Here is a 16,897-nt window from a genome sequence, read left to right as displayed (position 1 = left end):
TGACACTCTCACCCACCAAACAAAACGAGCAAGTCTCGCGAGATGTCATACTTTGTAATGAAATGGATGTGGCAGCAGGGAGGTTTTGTTTACTTAAGTCTTAAGCAAGTAAAACACAAAGCACAAAAGACTGATCTCTCACAAATGTGTAAAATAGCGTGTATGGTTGTGAAGACTAATTATATAATCATAATATATTATGAAACAGAGGCCCTGGGGATTCTGTAAGGAGTTTATTTATCAGTTAAAGTAGAACATCTTTAAAAGTACATCTTCATTTTAAAGTGTTCTTCCTTGTTTACATTACATTAGGAGTGCATTATGCTGGAGTAAGAAAAATATATTTATCCATATTCCCCTCTGAGCTCTGCATTTCTGCACTAGTCTTTCAGTCATTCTGCAACAGGTATTTCATTCATATTAATGATTTTATGTTGATGCCAAATTGAGAAGCGTCCCTCCGACATCATGTAAAGCCTCTAGTACAAGGCAAAACTGTTTTATTGTACAAGTCTTAACTTAAATTATTTACTATTTTTTCTAGGCACAGTTTGTTAAATTGTGGTTACAATTATGAATAAATTGTGACACGGCCTTTTGGGTGACCTGACATCATCCTGTAGGCCAGGTGCACTGGTTCAGTTAAGTTAGCCTTAAATGTATAAATGTGAGTCTTTCCACTGGTAGGGCTAACATTGTAGAAGCTCAGCCTGTGGGTCTTGAAGCTCAGCTTGAGCTCAAGTCTGCGTGACACTGTGGTCCTCTTCAAAGGTACACTGTGACCTTGCTCGAAGGCAGTCAGAAGGTTGTTGAACCACATCAGACACCAAGAGCTTCGACTGCTTTCCAGAGCAGATGGCACCCCGCTGCGTTCTAGTTTCCCACTGTAGCACACGCCAATGATCCAAGGTGACCCCTCCAGGTCCACCTCCCAGCAATGATCACCTTCAAAGAAGCTTTGGTTGCTGAGGACCTGGAAGAAGCTGGTGAACCTCTTAGGAGAGGACGGGTAGTTCTGTTTGGCAGCACTAAATGTGGCCGTTTTCAAGTCCTCTGAGAGAACAAGGTTAGGGTGGACCGTTTCTGGATCAAAGGTGATCTCAGAAGGGTTGAGGGTGTTTCGAAGAGAGCGCTGAATCTCTCCGAGTCTTTCCCTCAGCTCAGCATTCATGTTTTCCACCTTGGGACAAGCCTGTGCAAGGTTGACTTTTACATTAACAAGCTCTTCCTCTTCTCCCACTTGTTTTGAAATCAAATCTGCAATTTGTGGTTGCAAACATTGGAGCTCTTCACTAAATGTTGCCCCATCCTCTTCTTTCAAAAGGGATTCAGCTGTTTGCAAAGCCTGCCTCAGCTGCTCGGTCAGCTCAGAGGCCTGACTAACCCGAGAGCATATGATGGCCTCAGGTGGACCTAACTGTTCTTCAATCATCTGTGTCACTCCCTCGATGTAGTTCTGTGACAGCTCCTTTATCTTCTCTAACAGGCCGGATGCTTTCTCTCTCAGCCGACCACTAGCAGTGGTCACCTCTAACTCCAACTCCTTTTCTTTCTTAAGGACACCCTCTGCCATCTCTAACTTGAGGTTCAGCTCAGTCACTTGCGACGCCAGTTTAAACTTTGGTTCATCCAGTTCCATTTTGCCTCTGCCACCACCTTTTTCCTGATCCACTGAAAAGGGATGCTCTGTGGATCCAGACCCAATTCGAAACCCATCCTTTGCTTTGCATTCTTCGCTCTCCTCTTGGAGCTCTCCAGCTTTTTCTTGCACTTGGTGATATTTGGCTTCAGAATCCTCTGTCATAGAGCTATGATCGCTCTCGACTGTTACATAGCTGCCATCAGCAGGGTCTGCAGGGGGGAGGACTTTCCCAGCAGTGGCTTTGTAGGTTTCTACAATACAACTCATTTTGAAGTTCTTCACAAAGGCATCGGATCCCTGATACTCAGAATGACACTCGGGGCAGTTGTGATGGTCAAGGCCTTCTGCCATGGTCTCAAGACAGGCAAAGCAGTAGAAATGACCGCAAGGAAGAGAAACTGGGTCAGAGAATAGTTGCAGGCAAATGGGACATGTAAGCTCCAAAGCCAAAGCCTCTTCATTCTCACTCTCAGACATGATGACAGGTGCTGAAAAAAAAGACAACTTGTGGTAAACATTTGCAATGGTAAGTAATTCACAATACACAATTAATGTAATTGTTTGCTAGCGTTTGTACTGATTATCAAAAAGGGCTTACACTCTACACTAACTATAATGAATGAATGCATATATGACTACATGTACGAACCACAGATCATTTTTCAATACTTTTTACTATGTAAAAGTATTGCTTTTACATATGCAAGTTAAAACAACAATGGGAAAGAAAAATACATTATTATAAGAGATTCTGGAGTAGCACTGCATATCTCTGAAGGCACCATTAATGATGATTGACATTACAGATGTTTCGGAACAATAAATGCTGCCAGAAAGAAGGCGTGCTGATGTCAGGAAGACAATGCCATAACACTTTGTGCGTGTATTACAGCAGTATGTTACTGAACTGGTCTGGCAGCGGTCCAGACCTAATGCAAACACAGTAGAAAGAAAAAAAAATGTTGACAGTGATTAAATACCAAGCTCTTTAGCTTCTGTCTTCTTAATGACCAAACTGCAAACCAACCAAGTTTTATATTTGTTTGAGCATTAAAATGAAGTGTATTTCACCTGACAGAGGAGAAAAACAACTATTACAGCAAAACACAGGGGAAAGGACACCAGTGAGGCACTCGCTGATGTGGGCAGACATAATTTACAGAACTCTGGCTATGACCTTGACAGTAATGATAGATTTACAGTTAGAATCACTTTCAGAAAAATATATGTGCAACAGTAACATTGATTTGCAGCTCTGTTACTTCTTTCCCGGCTATGTTTTTGTCATGATCTAATAACAAATATTTATTTTCTCGGCTTCCAAAAGGTTTAATCTGGTTTAATTTTCATGGTCTGGGGGTTGGATGCATAATGTATTTGAGCGACATCGACTTCTTTTCTAGATAGGGTTGATGAGCTGAAAACAGCAAACACATTATTTAATGGAAACTGCAGAGCTGGTGCCACAGACGGACAAACCACGTTTTTTTTTGTTTTTTTTTTCAGTTTCCTAAATGCATTACAATAAAATGATAATTAGCTATTTCCCCATAACTGGTAGCGTCTACATCGTTCCCCGTGTCTCACATAGTCCAAATATAGAATATATTTTCTTGCAGTAGTAAAATCCGGAAGTTACACCAGTGACTAAGCACAACAAAAGGCAACTGAAAAGTTGAAGTGCACTGAAAACAAAATAAGACCATATGTGAGCATCGTCACAGGATGCCTGCTGTAAATGAAAACTTGTAGTAGTAGCCATAAAAGAGGAAACAGAAAGATCTACGAGTAACTGGTAAGAAGACTGTTAACCTGTTGGTTAAGTTTCGCTTTCCTGAGAACAGGACGCACACGAGCGGAATCCAAAGGTTACCTTCCTTAACATGTACGATGAACGATTTCCTGCTAGGGTGGGAACAAAAAAATGAGCTCACTTAATTCGGCTTTGTTTTCTTATTAAATCGCACATTGCACGATTGCTCTTCAAAAGCCTCTCAAGCCCCAAATTTCTGGGGCATCGTGTAAAGCGTAAGCACTTATTTAGAAACATGTAGTTATTATTATTAGTATTATTATTTTAAAACATACCATCCAGCTTTAAAGACTTACCTGAAGGAACCGTAATTTTTTGTGTTGCTTCTTCCGTGTCAGGTGCGTCAAGAAAACGCCCCGCGCAGAGATCCGCTGTAATCCTCTTCAGCAAACACGCCGTCACCTACCCACGTGGAGCTAATAAAACTGCAGCTACCAATGGAATTTGTTAGCTCTTTATTTGATTACTTTGTATTGCCTTTTATTGTATTACAGATGTTAATGCACATTTAAGAAATCCCACCTGGCAATTTAACTTCACTCTTGCAATAATTAATCTTTTAAACTGAAGTCAAGTATATCATTAAAAACAAATGACGACATGCGTATTTCTGCATACTTGGTCTAAACAGTAACAGCCGTATCCTCAGCTTCAATGCATTGCCACACAGTTGGAGGACAAAATATGTGCAAAAAAATAAAAAACTAAACACAACAGTGTCATCACAAAGTGGAACAGCTGCCTGCTCAACTGAAATGTAAGTGGCTGTAGGTCTGAGGCCCTCTCACTCATGTAGTGTACAAACTGTAATCTGCTTGCTTACTTTACATTTAGACTTGACACAGTGGTAGTATTCTATTACAGCTTTCCATCCAAGGGGGTTTGCATTCACCTGTGTCAACTTTAACTTAAAAACACTCCATTAACAGTCACTGCAGATCAGGCAATACCTCACGAGTTACATCCAAATGAATGGAAACCACCTCTAGAATAAAGCATTTTAAACATGTGTTGAATATATATTTGGTTTCTCAGCACATGTAGCTGCAATCTACACCCAAACACTCAAATCCTAAGACATTTTCTGCTGTCAGCAGCACACAGTCATAAATTCTCTACAATCTTCTTAGAATAAAGGATAACACATTTAATTTAATGTTTTGGAGGATTTAGGCATCACACATCTAATAAAGTTCAGTTTTATATCTGTACAGGTTCATAGCTGATGTCTGAGTTGTTGGGCTTATAATATTTAAATATTATATTTTTGTGCTGCTGTAACACTGGTACACACAGTAACAACAAGCTCAAAACCGTTCAAAGGCATATGTTTTCCAGTTGTGGCATATTGATTGTAGTATAATACACAAACAGCAAAATATAACAGACACAGTCGGCAGTGCATCGATTGGGCTCCGCCTTTGAGTGCAGCAGAAGAAGAGAGAGCGGTCTCTTTATGTTTCAGTTTATTCGGTGGCTCATACACAGGCACTCCAGTTGACAAAGGCAACAGTCAGTGAAGCCGGGGAAAAACCTAGGAGTATATGCGCTTGCCTTAGCTTGTGTATGTTTTGTGTATGAGTTTGGCACTGCGTGTCTACAGTAGTGCGTCCAGGTCCAGCTCTGGTAGAGGCTCCTTCCAATAGGAAAAACTACTGTAGTCAGGACAGTCAAGAACAGAGGATGTTCTGCCCTCGGCAGAGAGAAAAGGGAAGAAATGCTCCACCAACTCACTGAGGTGGCTGTATCTGCAAAACATGACGGATTGTAAAAACACAAATGAGAACACCATTAATATTTATATATGGAAGGTGAGGGGTCTAAAAAATGTCCACATTAAGGATTACATGTTCTGAAAGCTGTGCTCCTGCATCGAGAATTATCGTGTTAGTCATTTAAACTTCAATTATAGGTTTAAAAAAATATAACGTCTTGAATTGTTGATATTTCTTTTTTAAAGGAGAGTGCTTAAAATCAGCTGTAATGTAAAATCAGATGTGTACTCCTTGTCATAAGCCAGAGAAATATTATCAGAGGCATCATAAGTCTAGTTCTTAAGCAGTCCATGATAGAAGAGAGTATGTACTGAGAAAACTATCACACCGAAAGAGCAAAAAAATTTAAAAATAATTTAAGAAATGCCAAAGGATTTTTAACCACTGGACATCAATCCACAGATGGGTTATAATAACAAACCCAGATCACTGCTATACACAGGTCTTTGGTTTTATTTAATTTTTAGCCTGTTATGGATTGTTTTTTTAGCCTTGTTCTTTTTAGTTTAAGCTCCTCATCCCCTAAAGTGCATAAACTATGCTTTTTAACTATTGCTTGATTTGTATGGTGTGATAAAACATGTGTAATGTGTCTTATATCTATACATTTTGTTTCCCTTTTAAAAAGAAAACAGTATTGCTTTTCAACAATGTACTTTCCCATCACTTTTCTCCTGCATACTTACGAAGACTTGTTGCCTTTAGTCTTCTCCTGGATGAGCTCTCCTTTTGGGTTGACGGTAAATATCCTGGTTTCAGGCACTCCAACCTGCTTATAGGCATATGCATCCTGTAAAAGTCCAGGCAGCAACAGACAGGAGTTTAAGGTTAATCTTCTCTTCACCTCTGCAGCATTTATGTACGCCAAACTGTGCTACTGGAGCACAAATCAATAATTATAAATCATTATCCAATGTTTTATTCATTTCCACAAGCAACACTTTACTACTATATTTCTCATAATTTAATTCTAAATGTGTTGCAATGATATATAAACCCAGTCATGTGCCAGGGGTTAAAATAACTGCCAGACAAGCAGCTTAACACCTGGGAAACTTCAAATAAACGGAAAACTTCAAATACACTTGTTGGTTTGATGCACAGCCGGGCTAAAAGCAGCCCCATAGCATTGCTTACATTGGTCCTGTTGCCGAAAGCTGCATAGAAAGGCTGTCTGTGCGGGTTGAACAAGTCCCTGATGTCACCGAGGCAGGCAACTTTAAAGACCTCCGGTTTCTTCTCAATCACCTCTCTGCACACATGGTTTAAGGTTAAAACACACATCTGTTCAACTGATTGTCCCCTTTCATACATTTTTATGTCTTTGGCAATAGCTGAGCATTGGCAATTTGGCCACTAGGGGTCAGCAGTACATTAAAAAAACAATTTTATTTGCATTATTAAACAGCTTCATACTACATCTCTTTTCTGTTCAATAGTTCAGTACGAATATGTGGTACCTGTGTAGTGCTGAAAAAAGGCTGCTGGGAGCCAGCAGTACGGGGCCCTTGGGGAGGACGGTACCTTTGTCATTGACCCACTGCAGATAGTCTTTGGTAATAGCAGCCATACCTATAGCTCGTGCTGAACAATACAGGAACTTGTAGCCATTTCTGCAAAGAAAGTGACAGTGATATAAATTTTTACTTTAATGTGGGAGCAATTTATCTACAGTGCTTAAAAAATGTATTAGACTACCATGCAATGTAGGGTTCATGTCACAGCTGCCCTATATTAATCTTATTGGTAAACTCCAATTTTTTTTTGTATGTTTCTGTAATGGTTAAACTACAGGTACGATATTAAATATCACAATATTTCAATTTAACATACTCGTGTATTTTGTGATAGAGCTTGGCGATGCCTTTGTGCGTCCAGTCTTTTCCAAACTGAGGTAGGATATGACCGAGAGCGTCAGACCTGCGGGAGACCAAAAGAGAAGACTGCTCAAAATGCAAAAGAATGAGGCTGATTAAAAAAGAAAAACAAACAGACAGATGGAGTCTGCTGGAAATCTTTCTGGGGAATAGAAGTGTATATTAATTTCTGCTCATAGCTGTTTGTTAATAATTTTGCATGAAATCGTGTTTGTTCTTACTTGGTGATGGTGCCATCTATGTCAGATATGATCACACGATCGTCCCAGTTCCACAGGTAGATAGCAGCCTCACAGCGACAGGTGCCCTGGTATTGTGTGGTCACACTGAACACCACCTTGTTCGCTCCTTCATGCAGGTTTAAATCCTCCTGGGTATAGGGAGAACAGTTAAATACATCCTAACATAAACTGATTGTGATACATTAGAGTTTATCGAGGTGCATGAAGATTTGTGCGAATTTATCTCTTACGATTTGTTTAGACGTCAGACGTAATGATTTGCGGTACAGCTGGCTGATAGACTGAGCCGTGTTGAGGGTTTCTGTTGAAAGACTGGAAGAAATGACAGCTGTTCGTCCAAGGCCCGCTGCCTCATCACTGTCCACATCATCCAGTGTCGCTCTGAAGAAACGATATTAAAATGTTGTGTCTAATTTGTTTGGCAATGGACTGTTTGCGAAGAGTTGGAGGACATGCAGAGGCTGTTTTACAGACAACGACCATTTGATTGCTTTGAGTCTATAGAAATGCTAAAAACTAGAGAACGCGTACTAAAGTTTTGGATAGCTGGATAGAAAAAGCACTCGTCTTGTTGCTACAGTTTATAGATAGTTCTTTTAAAATGTGTGACTTTAGAATAAAATCTGATACTAGAAAGGGAAGGCCACAGAAGACAAAAACATTTTTTACGCCCAGCACAAAAAAAGACAACTCTGGAAGATATTTTTTAACGCAACAATGGTAGTTACTGTAATTAAAGGTGGCTTACTTTACTGTGGAAGAAACACTTGCCAGTGGCTCCTCTGGCTCCTCCTTTGAGTTTTTTTGCTGGAAAAAAACAAAAAAAACCAACCAACATTGGCATCATTTTATCCGAGTTGATGTCTGAGTTGAGCATTAAAAAAAAAAGGCTGACAAGGCCGCGTCCTCCTCACAAGGTATCATGTTTAATTTCTGCAGGTCCAAACAAGTAGTGTGTCTTTTCTTCTAGGTACACTGTCAAAACCTAATAAATAACGACTGTGATGAGTTTCTGAGCATCTACCTGGCTGTTGTTCATGTCTCTCCTTCTCCAGGAAAACCACCAGCGTCCAGATTTTTTGGGCATCTTGTCTTTCACCAGTCGCTCTATTGTACTCTATGGAAAAAAAAAAAGACAACAAATATATTCCCCCTGTTGTGATTATCTTTTTATAAATAAAATATAAAAACTGTACCAGAATATAAAGAGAGCTTCTTTAGCTAACATTTTTGTGGTTTAGTTTTAATACAATAAAATACCTTTGGTAGGTTTTTCTGAAAGGACATCATTGACAAAACCATTGGAGCAGCCACTGCCCAGTTGTAATAGCTGTGAGAAAAAACAAAACAAAACAAAAACAGCTGATGAAGAGTCATGGATATAAACTTGTTGGAGTTATAACATAGTGGTGACTTTAGAAATAGATTATTATATATTTTTTGGAACTGTACTTGGAGTTTATGCAGATGACAAGACTTGGATCCTCAATGATTCCTGGATTCTTGGCAAAATCCTGATATGTCACAAGGTGCTCCATAAACTTTTCTGAAGTAAGAAGGAATGCAGGAACTAACTTAACTTCAGTGGCAGACACTCTGCAGGCATCAGCAGCAGTTTAACCACACTTACCTTTCGTGATCTTGCTGGTGTTGCCTTCTCGTCCGCAAAGGGACATGCTGACATCCATGTTGTAGGAGGTGTTATCTGACAGATACTCGGTGCCACTGTCCATTGCCCCACTGCCCACTGATTGAGGCGACTGGCTTCCTGAACGGGAGCCTTGCTCTGCCCCGTTCTGAAACGCTCCCTCTCCCTCACTTCAGGAAACACAGGGATTTAAGGTAATTGAACTACACCTAATCAACACCTACTCAATACTCGAGCACAATTACTGGATGATTGTATGTTCTTTCAATTTCTAACATTAGTTTATCATTGTCAGTAATGAAGATTGGAACAACGAGCTCAGTTACAATAACGAAGGAACCTTAATGTGACATCTCACCTTTTGGGGAAATAAAGTGCGGCCACCTCCGGGTCCAGTGTGGTCAGATCATCCAGGTAAATATCTGTCGGTCCTAGGTGGTGATTACGTTTACCTGTGACCAGTTGACACATTAACACTGATACACTGTAGACTGAGTACAAAATGATGGAGTAATGCCTAAAACAGCAGGAATGCTTAGAGAAATGCTTCACCTTTTATCTTATCCTGTTGCTCTGCTTTAGAAGATGCTGCAGATGCCTCTGCAGCGGGCAGGCTGACCCCAGCGTCTGTCACTTCGGGTCTTGGAGAAGCTCCTGCTGACCCCTCACTCCCTCTGGGTTCACTGTTCTCTTCCCCTCCCTCAGAGAAAGGATCGATTCCACTGTCACCTTCACTCACAGGAGCGCTACTGCTGTAACTCTGCTCACCTTGGTCAGATAGCGTTCCCTGATGTTGTGCATTACAGGATTTTGGATTACTTGGACTTGTTTCTAGGTCCGTGTGGTCTTTAATGAGTTGTTTTTGTGCATTGCTTGGTGTGGCCACTTTGACCACAGTACTTTCATTTTCAGGGCTAACTGGGCTAACAACAGTCAGTGTGCTTCCTTTGTTAGTAAGGGAATCGGTGCATTTACTGACTGAATTAGAAGACAAGTCTCTGTTCTGCTCCTGTTCCATTGCAGCCTCAGAAGCATGAGGCATATCCATCGATAAGGCACAAGACTTGAAGACGTCACTGGAGGCAGACATGGAAATGTGACTGTTTTCTTTGGATAAAGCAATGGTTTGCATGTTGCGTCCATCTAAATCGAGCACGTGAGTCAGAGGTTGTGGTTTCACCACAGTGACGCTGCCCACTGTCCCACAGCTAATCACAGGATCGTAGCTCATGTCAAAGGAGTCTTGTCTTTTAATGGCACGGAAATGAAAATTGTCGGAAGAAGAACAACCCTGTGAATCCACTGCCGTCTTCTCTGGTTGACACAGCTACGAGAGGGAGAGCAGGATAAGAAATATGACACAGGCAGTCAGTAATGACAACACAGGTACGCAGAAGTGGTACACATTTGCATGTGTGAGCGTATGTCGCCCTACTGTGGGAAAGCCTCCCCAGTTCCACTGCATCTGAGGACCAGGTGACTCTTGAGTTTTAAACATGAGTTCAGAGTCGCTCTTAGGAGAAGACGAGTGACTGAAGAACACACTGCAGCAAAGTACAAAGACAGAGGAGAAGGATCATAATTACAGAGACAGAAAAAAGTGATGATATAACAAGACACTTGATGCAAACAAATGAATATGATTAGTCAGTTAATAGACTTTTCTCACTTTTCTGAAGGTGACTGCTCTCCATCTGAATGTGGATGAGTCTCTCTGGTCTGGGTGGCCCCAGGATCCTCATTTGCCTCCTCAGACAATGAATAGTACACCGATTTACTTTAAAACACAGACACACACACACTTAACATAAAATTTCATCTTAAACCATCATTACAGCTCCAGTAGACTGTTGTTTTAGACAAATATTGGGCTACATTACTCCCTCGGGCTGCTTGTATTGACAGTTCTACTGAAATTCATCATCGCAGCTCTATGGAGTTTCCAGCTGCTTTGTGCTCATTATTTTGTTCTGGCAGGTTTGGTCCCGCACACAACATTTAAAGATGGATGACATGTTTAAATTCCATGTCAGGTTTAACAAAACATGCTAATGTCAAGCAACAATAAAACCTCCTTCAAGCATGCTGTCTTAAACTCACGATTAGAAACTTGCTACACAAAGAATAATTGCATTTTTTAACCTGTTTCAAGAGACAAAATAGAAACTACCAGATGCAGAATGAATTCATAGAGAAGAGAAGTGTTCAACAGTGACTTTGCCTAAAACTGTAAATTAACATTTAAGCTAATATGAGTCATCTTTCAGCTGACGCTAGGAGAAGTCCCTTTTCCAAAAGCATCTCAAGGATTAACCGTCATAAACCATAAGCATAAGTTCTAAAAGACTCAAATTTATATTTACAAAAAAAAGGCATTTTAAAGAGTGAATTCTTCTGAAAGATATACCACATTTTATTTTATTTTTTTCTGATGACTTACCTGAGTTGCAATTTTGTGGCAAGCTCCTCTGAAGGTGTACACTCTTGTTGAGCATGATCACTTTCTCTCTCATCCGATGAGGAGCTGACCTCTTCTTTGAGGTGAGATTCGGAGCGCATGCGTTTCCGCCGCCGTTTCTTCTTGCGGGAACAGGACCCAGTTAAGGAGGAGCCCTCAGTGGCCTCCTCCGTTTCATCTGGGACCTCAAGAGGTATCGGCGAGGTGCACAGATGGGCTGGCACCTGAGACAGAAATAAATAAGTAATCGAATAAACTTAAAATGAATATAAAAGACAGCAAACATTTAAAAAACATAATTTGGTGGTCACCTCCATATTTTCATTTTCCTCCACAAAAAAAGCTTCTCCATTGTCACCCAGCTTCATGTGCAGATCCACAGATTCTCCATTTATCTCAATGTCCACCTATAGTCACAGTAAACAATGCACTTATCACAGGGACAACAGGAAGTCAATCATGCTGAAATTGAAATGACACAAATATTCCAAAACACTAACAATTTTCTCCTTGGAGCGCAGCACGCCGAGCTTGCCGAAGCGGACGTGAAACGGGGAACACTGGAAAGACCCATCGGGCTGTCGCACTACGACGACATCAATCCCTCCTGTGAGAGTGGCGGGGTTGAGGCCGCGGTACAGCTCCTTTACCGTCACAAACACCGTCTCTGCTAGCTGGCCCACAATATTCATGGTTTGGGACTAGAAACAAAAAGGAAGAAGGGAGACCACGTGTCACACCACACCAAAAAATAAATTAAAAAAATAGTGTCGACTTTGCAATTTGAACTGTCTGTGGTCTGCACTTTGACCCTTAATTCTTGTTTTGTTTAACATTTTCAGCAGCAAGTATAGCAGGGAAAAGCCAGTACAGTCATACATCCTGTAGGCATTAAAATAATTAAATGACAAAGATAAAATTCATATTCAGCCTGTAATTATCCATATGCACATATGTTACATTGCTAGCTGATAAAAAACACATAGTTAAATCTAAGTTAACTGTAAAACGGAGGGTTGTCCTTGAATGATTTGGTGGGTGGGGTGGGGAGGTCGTAATTAATTGGGTAAAGTTTGCCAAGAAATGCCAAGGAGCGAAGACTGATTTTACTGACTGTCTGAGACGGGTTAAAAGGCCACTTCCAAACAATTCCTACTCCATCATTCTTCAGTGGGAAAGATTATTCACAAGGGGAAAACAAAGAGAGTTGCCAGTCTTCCCAGAAGCGGGCATCCAACTTCCCCAAAGGTCAGATCATGCAATGATCAGAGAAACTAAAAAAACCCCAGTAGCTTCATTTTCATTTTCGCCACTTTCATTTCAGACTCTGCAGGGCTGTGTTAGTATGTTAAATATTAAGATTCATGACAGTACAGTTAGAAAAAGACTAAACAAGTATGACTTGTTTGAAAGGGTTGCAAGAAGAAAGCCTCTTTTAGGCAAAAACAAACATGGCAGCACAAATTATGTTTGCAAAGTTGTATCTGAACAAGTGACAAAGCTTCTGGAACAATGTCCTTTGGACAGATTAGGGCAAAGTGGAGATGTTTGCCTATAATGCACAGCACCATGTTTGGTGAAAACCAAACACAGCATATCAGCACAAACACCCTGACACCAACTGTCAACTGATTTTGGGCTTTCCTTACAGCCACAGGATTTGGACACTTTGCAGTAACTGAGGCAACCATGAACTCCTCTGTGTACCAATATATTCCCATGTCAAATGAGCCCGAGCTCACCAAGAAATCTACAACAGAACGAAAAGAATCAATGGTCCAGTCAAAGTACAGAACTCAACCTGATGCTTAGGAGAGCTGCATGAACACAAACATAAATATTCTGCTTTGCATTAACAAATGCCCACAAATCTTAGTGAACTGAATTATTCCTGTAAAGAGGAGAGGGCCAAAACCTTTTCACAATGATGTGAGAAACTGATAAACAGAAAATGATTACTTCAAGTCACTGGTACTAAACAGGGTTCAGTAAGCTACCAAATCATGGTGCATACTTAGCTTTACACACACTGCTTCTGTATTGCCGAATAAATAATGACACTGTGTTATATTTTATGTTTTGTTGTTCATCTGAGGATGTATTTACCTCATTTTAAGCCCCAATAAAGACCTATTTATTTCCCGAACCTTAGAACTGAAAGAGGGTTTACTTTCTTTTTATCATGACTATGTGCAGATGTCACGGTAACAAAAGGGAACTACTGGAGTCATTTCTATGTCTAGTCATGATGGTCACATGTAAAAACCCATTATACGTGATTTTCTCTGTAACAGGTTGTAACATGTTTGACAACAAGTGGAAAGGAATCCAAACTTTGGCAAGATCTACTTAAACAGCTCTGACTTCGTTTCTGCCACCATCAACATCGCTGTTTTGGGAAATTGGCTTCTGTGGGATCTGTAAACAGGACTTCTACCTGAATTGGTCTTACAAGCCCCAGTGATGTTAATACAGTACATCTTCAAAGAAAGACATCAAAGCCTTTTGATGTCGTTTTCCACCTATTTTTAATAGGTAATCTCTGAAGTGTTGTATTTGATCCTGTGGCAAAGTAATAATGTAATAACACAAAGGGCAAAAGTAGCAACTTGGGGGAAAAAAACTAAAGAAAATGCCTAGAGTTATCTACGTTAATACAGCTCTGTACAGCTTGTGATGCTTTTAATGTTAACTTAACAAAGTAACAGAAATGGTCGAGATGTGTGAGGATCCATCAGACTGAAATTCATAATATTATCAAAAATTCCCCCAAACAGACTTTTTCTATGATTTTAACACTAAGAACCGATAAAATAACAGACCAAAATTCAACAGAACACCGATTTATCATGTAGCAAACCGCTGCACCTGTCTATTACCCATCTAAATTTCACATTATGCTAATCTCATGTCTTACCCACAGAGAAGGATGCAGACGGCCCCTCAACACCAGGCTGTGTTTCCCAGATCTCCTGTCTGCCATACGGCACCGCAAGAATTACTTTTCCAACAGCAGGAACTAAGAAACTTTGTCAAGACACTTTACCTCCATGTCCACCTGAGCAACCTGTCAGCTATGATCCCCCAAGAGTGCTCGCCTTTCTCTTGAGGTCGCTAACCCCCCCACATTTGTGAGGCTACATTATTAACTGTGCAGCTACAAAAGTGTGAACAGTCGATTATAACTAGCTAAGTGGAACCAGAACCTCCGCTTCTACCACTAATCATCAGCGATGACAGCAATCAAGTCCTCTCAGTTCTGAGGTTGAAAGCAAAAATATGGCAATCTGTGAGAGAGTCCTAGTATATTCACTCACACTATTGCTTCCTCTATCTTATACAATTTCACAAGCGCACACTAAAACACACACACACTCCCTCCTGTCACACTGAATTCATACTTCCCCACTAGCTGTGCACATGACAGCCAGACCAGCACTTTCTAAAAGGGTCGGACAGGCTATTCACAGACGCATGGCATAAAACCGCTCACGCACGTGAACTGCTCGGCCACACAGTTTCTGGGAATGACCACAGTTCTCTGGCCCATCAGAGATGAGGGGACTCTCCAGCAGCCATGCTCTGACAGGACTGGAAAGCCCTTCATAATCCTAGCTCACTTTGGAAGAACTCAAGCAAACGACTTGCAAATCTGAATGGAAAACACTGCCTGTTCTCCCTATGGAGGGAAAGAGGTAGGCCTAAGGGAAAAAAGACGACTCTCCACCGTATGCTAATGTGTTCTAATGTGTGCTACGCCCATCTTTGCACATTTTGTTTTCTGGAGGGTAGGTTTTGCACAAGTTAATATCTCAAAACTGAAACTGCCATCACATAGTGAGGAAAAAAGTTAACGTTGCTATACATGGGTCAAATACCTGATCTGCAATTCACAGTGCTTCTTATTCATTCGTAAACTTCCTATACTCATCCCTTAAGTGAAAGACTGTATATTTCAAAGAATCACTGTCGTTATTGCCTCATTACTGAGGAATAACTTACCTTAAAGTAAATGCCATCTATCATCACGCCCATTGATTCCATTCAAAGAAACTGTCATCAGTTCATAAAAGCCCATGGTTAGTTTAATGCCTTAATTTGTTTGTCCATCAGTCCAAAAATGCAAATTACTTACTTTAAAGTCAACATATTCTCACACTTGCAAAACCACAGCCGTTCACAAATGATTTCATCAGTTTTCCATCAGTTTGTTCTTTCTTTTGCTTTTACTGACCTTTACCTCTAAGCCGCAGACATCGAAGTTGCCTCACCCTATTGCACATTAGTCTAACACATGTGTCATCTTTTCTATTCAGCGTTGCATAAAAAAAATGCAGTGAAACATCCATTACGTCAGATTTTATGATTGCATAATATTAGCACCATCATCAGAGATTCGCTAAAATCAGTCACCCAAGGGGAACATTAACATTTTACGCAAATAGTTGAATGCTTTCGAACTAAAGTTACTTTGTAAACCAACAAACGATTTTAAAGACGCTCTTGCTGAGTTTGTATTACTGACTTGTGTATATATTTAGTTAGATGGAGGTACACCCCTAAGTCAAACAACTTCCGCAAAGGTGTCTGGTACAGTCCAGCCAATAGCCACTCAAACTATTGAGAAAACACGTTTCCTCACACTTCAAACGCGCTAAAAATAAAAGGACATTACACATACTCTTAGCCTTACTCTGAAGTACTTCACCCACCTTAACTTAACTTGACCGGGAATTTAGCGCTGAACCATCTTTAGGACTTATCTTGTGAAGCGATGTGTCTCACTTTAACGGCACAAAACAGTTTTACAAACTCACTAAATAACTCTGCTCCACTGGCTGTTTGACTTCTTCCTTGACAGCTACGTGTATTACAGAGGCTTCATTCCTTCTCACTTCTTTAGAAGTAAGGTTTTAAAGGCAGTAGCTTACCTTTCGTGTTGCCTTTTAGATTGACAAGCCATCCAACCATCCATCCTTCTTCCTACACTAGTGCGCCTGCGCATGCACGACCCAAGCCAACAAACAGCCAATGAGAAAGCTGGAAAGAAAACATGACCCGCCTCCAATTTTGAATAGTAAACAAAGGCATCAACGTTGGATGTTTTCATTGGGGATTTCAGTTGTCAGTGTAGTAATAAATGAACAGGTATTGTATGTACAGTAATTTATCAAAGGGATGGAATCTGTAAATAGTCTTTTGTTATCTTGCTGCTTAATGGCAAACGGTGATTTTAGATATTGATTCTACACAAACTCTATCAGTCTCACAAAGTCTCAAAGCCTTACAAAGTTTGACCTAAATCCATTATGAAGTGTTACGTTTATATAGTTAATGATAATATAGTTAATGATAATAAATTCATCTGAGCAGTTGCAGGAAAAGGTCTAAAGCTGTGAAGCCTAAACAAAACTCATAAGGTTCACATAACTGCTACTTTAC

General features: G+C 40.4%; 2 protein-coding genes and 1 long non-coding RNA gene across 7 annotated transcripts; 1 reads left to right on the top strand and 2 right to left on the bottom strand.

The window, feature by feature from the left end:
• Positions 1-218: 218 nt before the first annotated feature.
• On the bottom strand, positions 219-3,884 carry trim107 (tripartite motif containing 107). Of its 2 annotated transcripts, none has more exons than XM_005469292.4 (2): positions 3,752-3,884; positions 219-2,130 (listed from the first exon to the last, which is right to left on the bottom strand). In XM_005469292.4, exon 2 carries the CDS (start codon positions 2,117-2,119, stop codon positions 572-574), a length of 1,548 nt encoding a protein of 515 aa, XP_005469349.1. In that variant the 5' UTR covers positions 2,120-2,130; positions 3,752-3,884; the 3' UTR covers positions 219-571. The 2 variants fall into 2 exon arrangements, with proteins under 2 accessions (XP_005469349.1, XP_005469350.1); XM_005469293.4 differs by lacking the exon at positions 3,752-3,884 and adding an exon at positions 3,455-3,613.
• LOC112846947 (uncharacterized) lies at positions 2,137-4,402 on the top strand. The gene is made up of 2 exons (XR_003220170.1): positions 2,137-3,437; positions 3,794-4,402. It is a non-coding gene; the product is annotated as an uncharacterized LOC112846947 (long non-coding RNA).
• Positions 3,898-16,472, bottom strand: LOC100697401 (phosphatidate phosphatase LPIN2). Of its 4 annotated transcripts, none has more exons than XM_005469294.3 (20): positions 16,387-16,472; positions 11,956-12,156; positions 11,767-11,862; positions 11,438-11,679; positions 10,667-10,774; positions 10,433-10,541; positions 9,550-10,324; positions 9,356-9,449; positions 8,980-9,167; positions 8,802-8,895; positions 8,610-8,679; positions 8,374-8,466; positions 8,098-8,156; positions 7,580-7,730; positions 7,329-7,477; positions 7,064-7,150; positions 6,691-6,843; positions 6,368-6,482; positions 5,917-6,020; positions 3,898-5,203 (listed from the first exon to the last, which is right to left on the bottom strand). In XM_005469294.3, exons 2-20 carry the CDS (start codon positions 12,145-12,147, stop codon positions 5,053-5,055), a joined length of 3,030 nt encoding a protein of 1,009 aa, XP_005469351.1. In that variant the 5' UTR covers positions 12,148-12,156; positions 16,387-16,472; the 3' UTR covers positions 3,898-5,052. The 4 variants fall into 4 exon arrangements, with proteins under 4 accessions (XP_005469351.1, XP_005469353.1, XP_005469352.1 ...); XM_005469296.4 differs by having other exon boundaries at positions 16,273-16,392; XM_005469295.4 differs by lacking the exon at positions 16,387-16,472 and adding an exon at positions 16,168-16,379.
• Positions 16,473-16,897: the final 425 nt, after the last annotated feature.

This window comes from Oreochromis niloticus, linkage group LG5 (genome assembly GCF_001858045.2).
Source record: "Oreochromis niloticus isolate F11D_XX linkage group LG5, O_niloticus_UMD_NMBU, whole genome shotgun sequence".
Lineage (NCBI taxonomy): Eukaryota > Metazoa > Chordata > Actinopteri > Cichliformes > Cichlidae > Oreochromis > Oreochromis niloticus.
Note: the sequence above shows the minus strand (reverse complement) of the source record. Positions and strands in the feature narration are given on the sequence as shown.

What these genes read in the sequence shown, in the direction of transcription:
- trim107 (XM_005469292.4), bottom strand. Translation starts at nt 2,119, where the DNA reads ATGTCTGAGAGTGAGAATGAAGAGGCTTTGGCTTTGGAGCTTACATGT.
- LOC100697401 (XM_013269160.3), bottom strand. Translation starts at nt 14,438, where the DNA reads ATGGCAGACAGGAGATCTGGGAAACACAGCCTGGTGTTGAGGGGCCGT. An exon ending in TGCGCTCCAAGGAGAAAATT is followed by an intron (nt 11,863 to 11,955) that starts GTTAGTGTTTTG and finishes CTGTGACTATAG; the next exon opens with GTGGACATTGAGATAAATGG. An exon ending in GCACTTTATTTCCCCAAAAG is followed by an intron (nt 9,168 to 9,355) that starts GTGAGATGTCAC and finishes TGTTTCCTGAAG; the next exon opens with TGAGGGAGAGGGAGCGTTTC.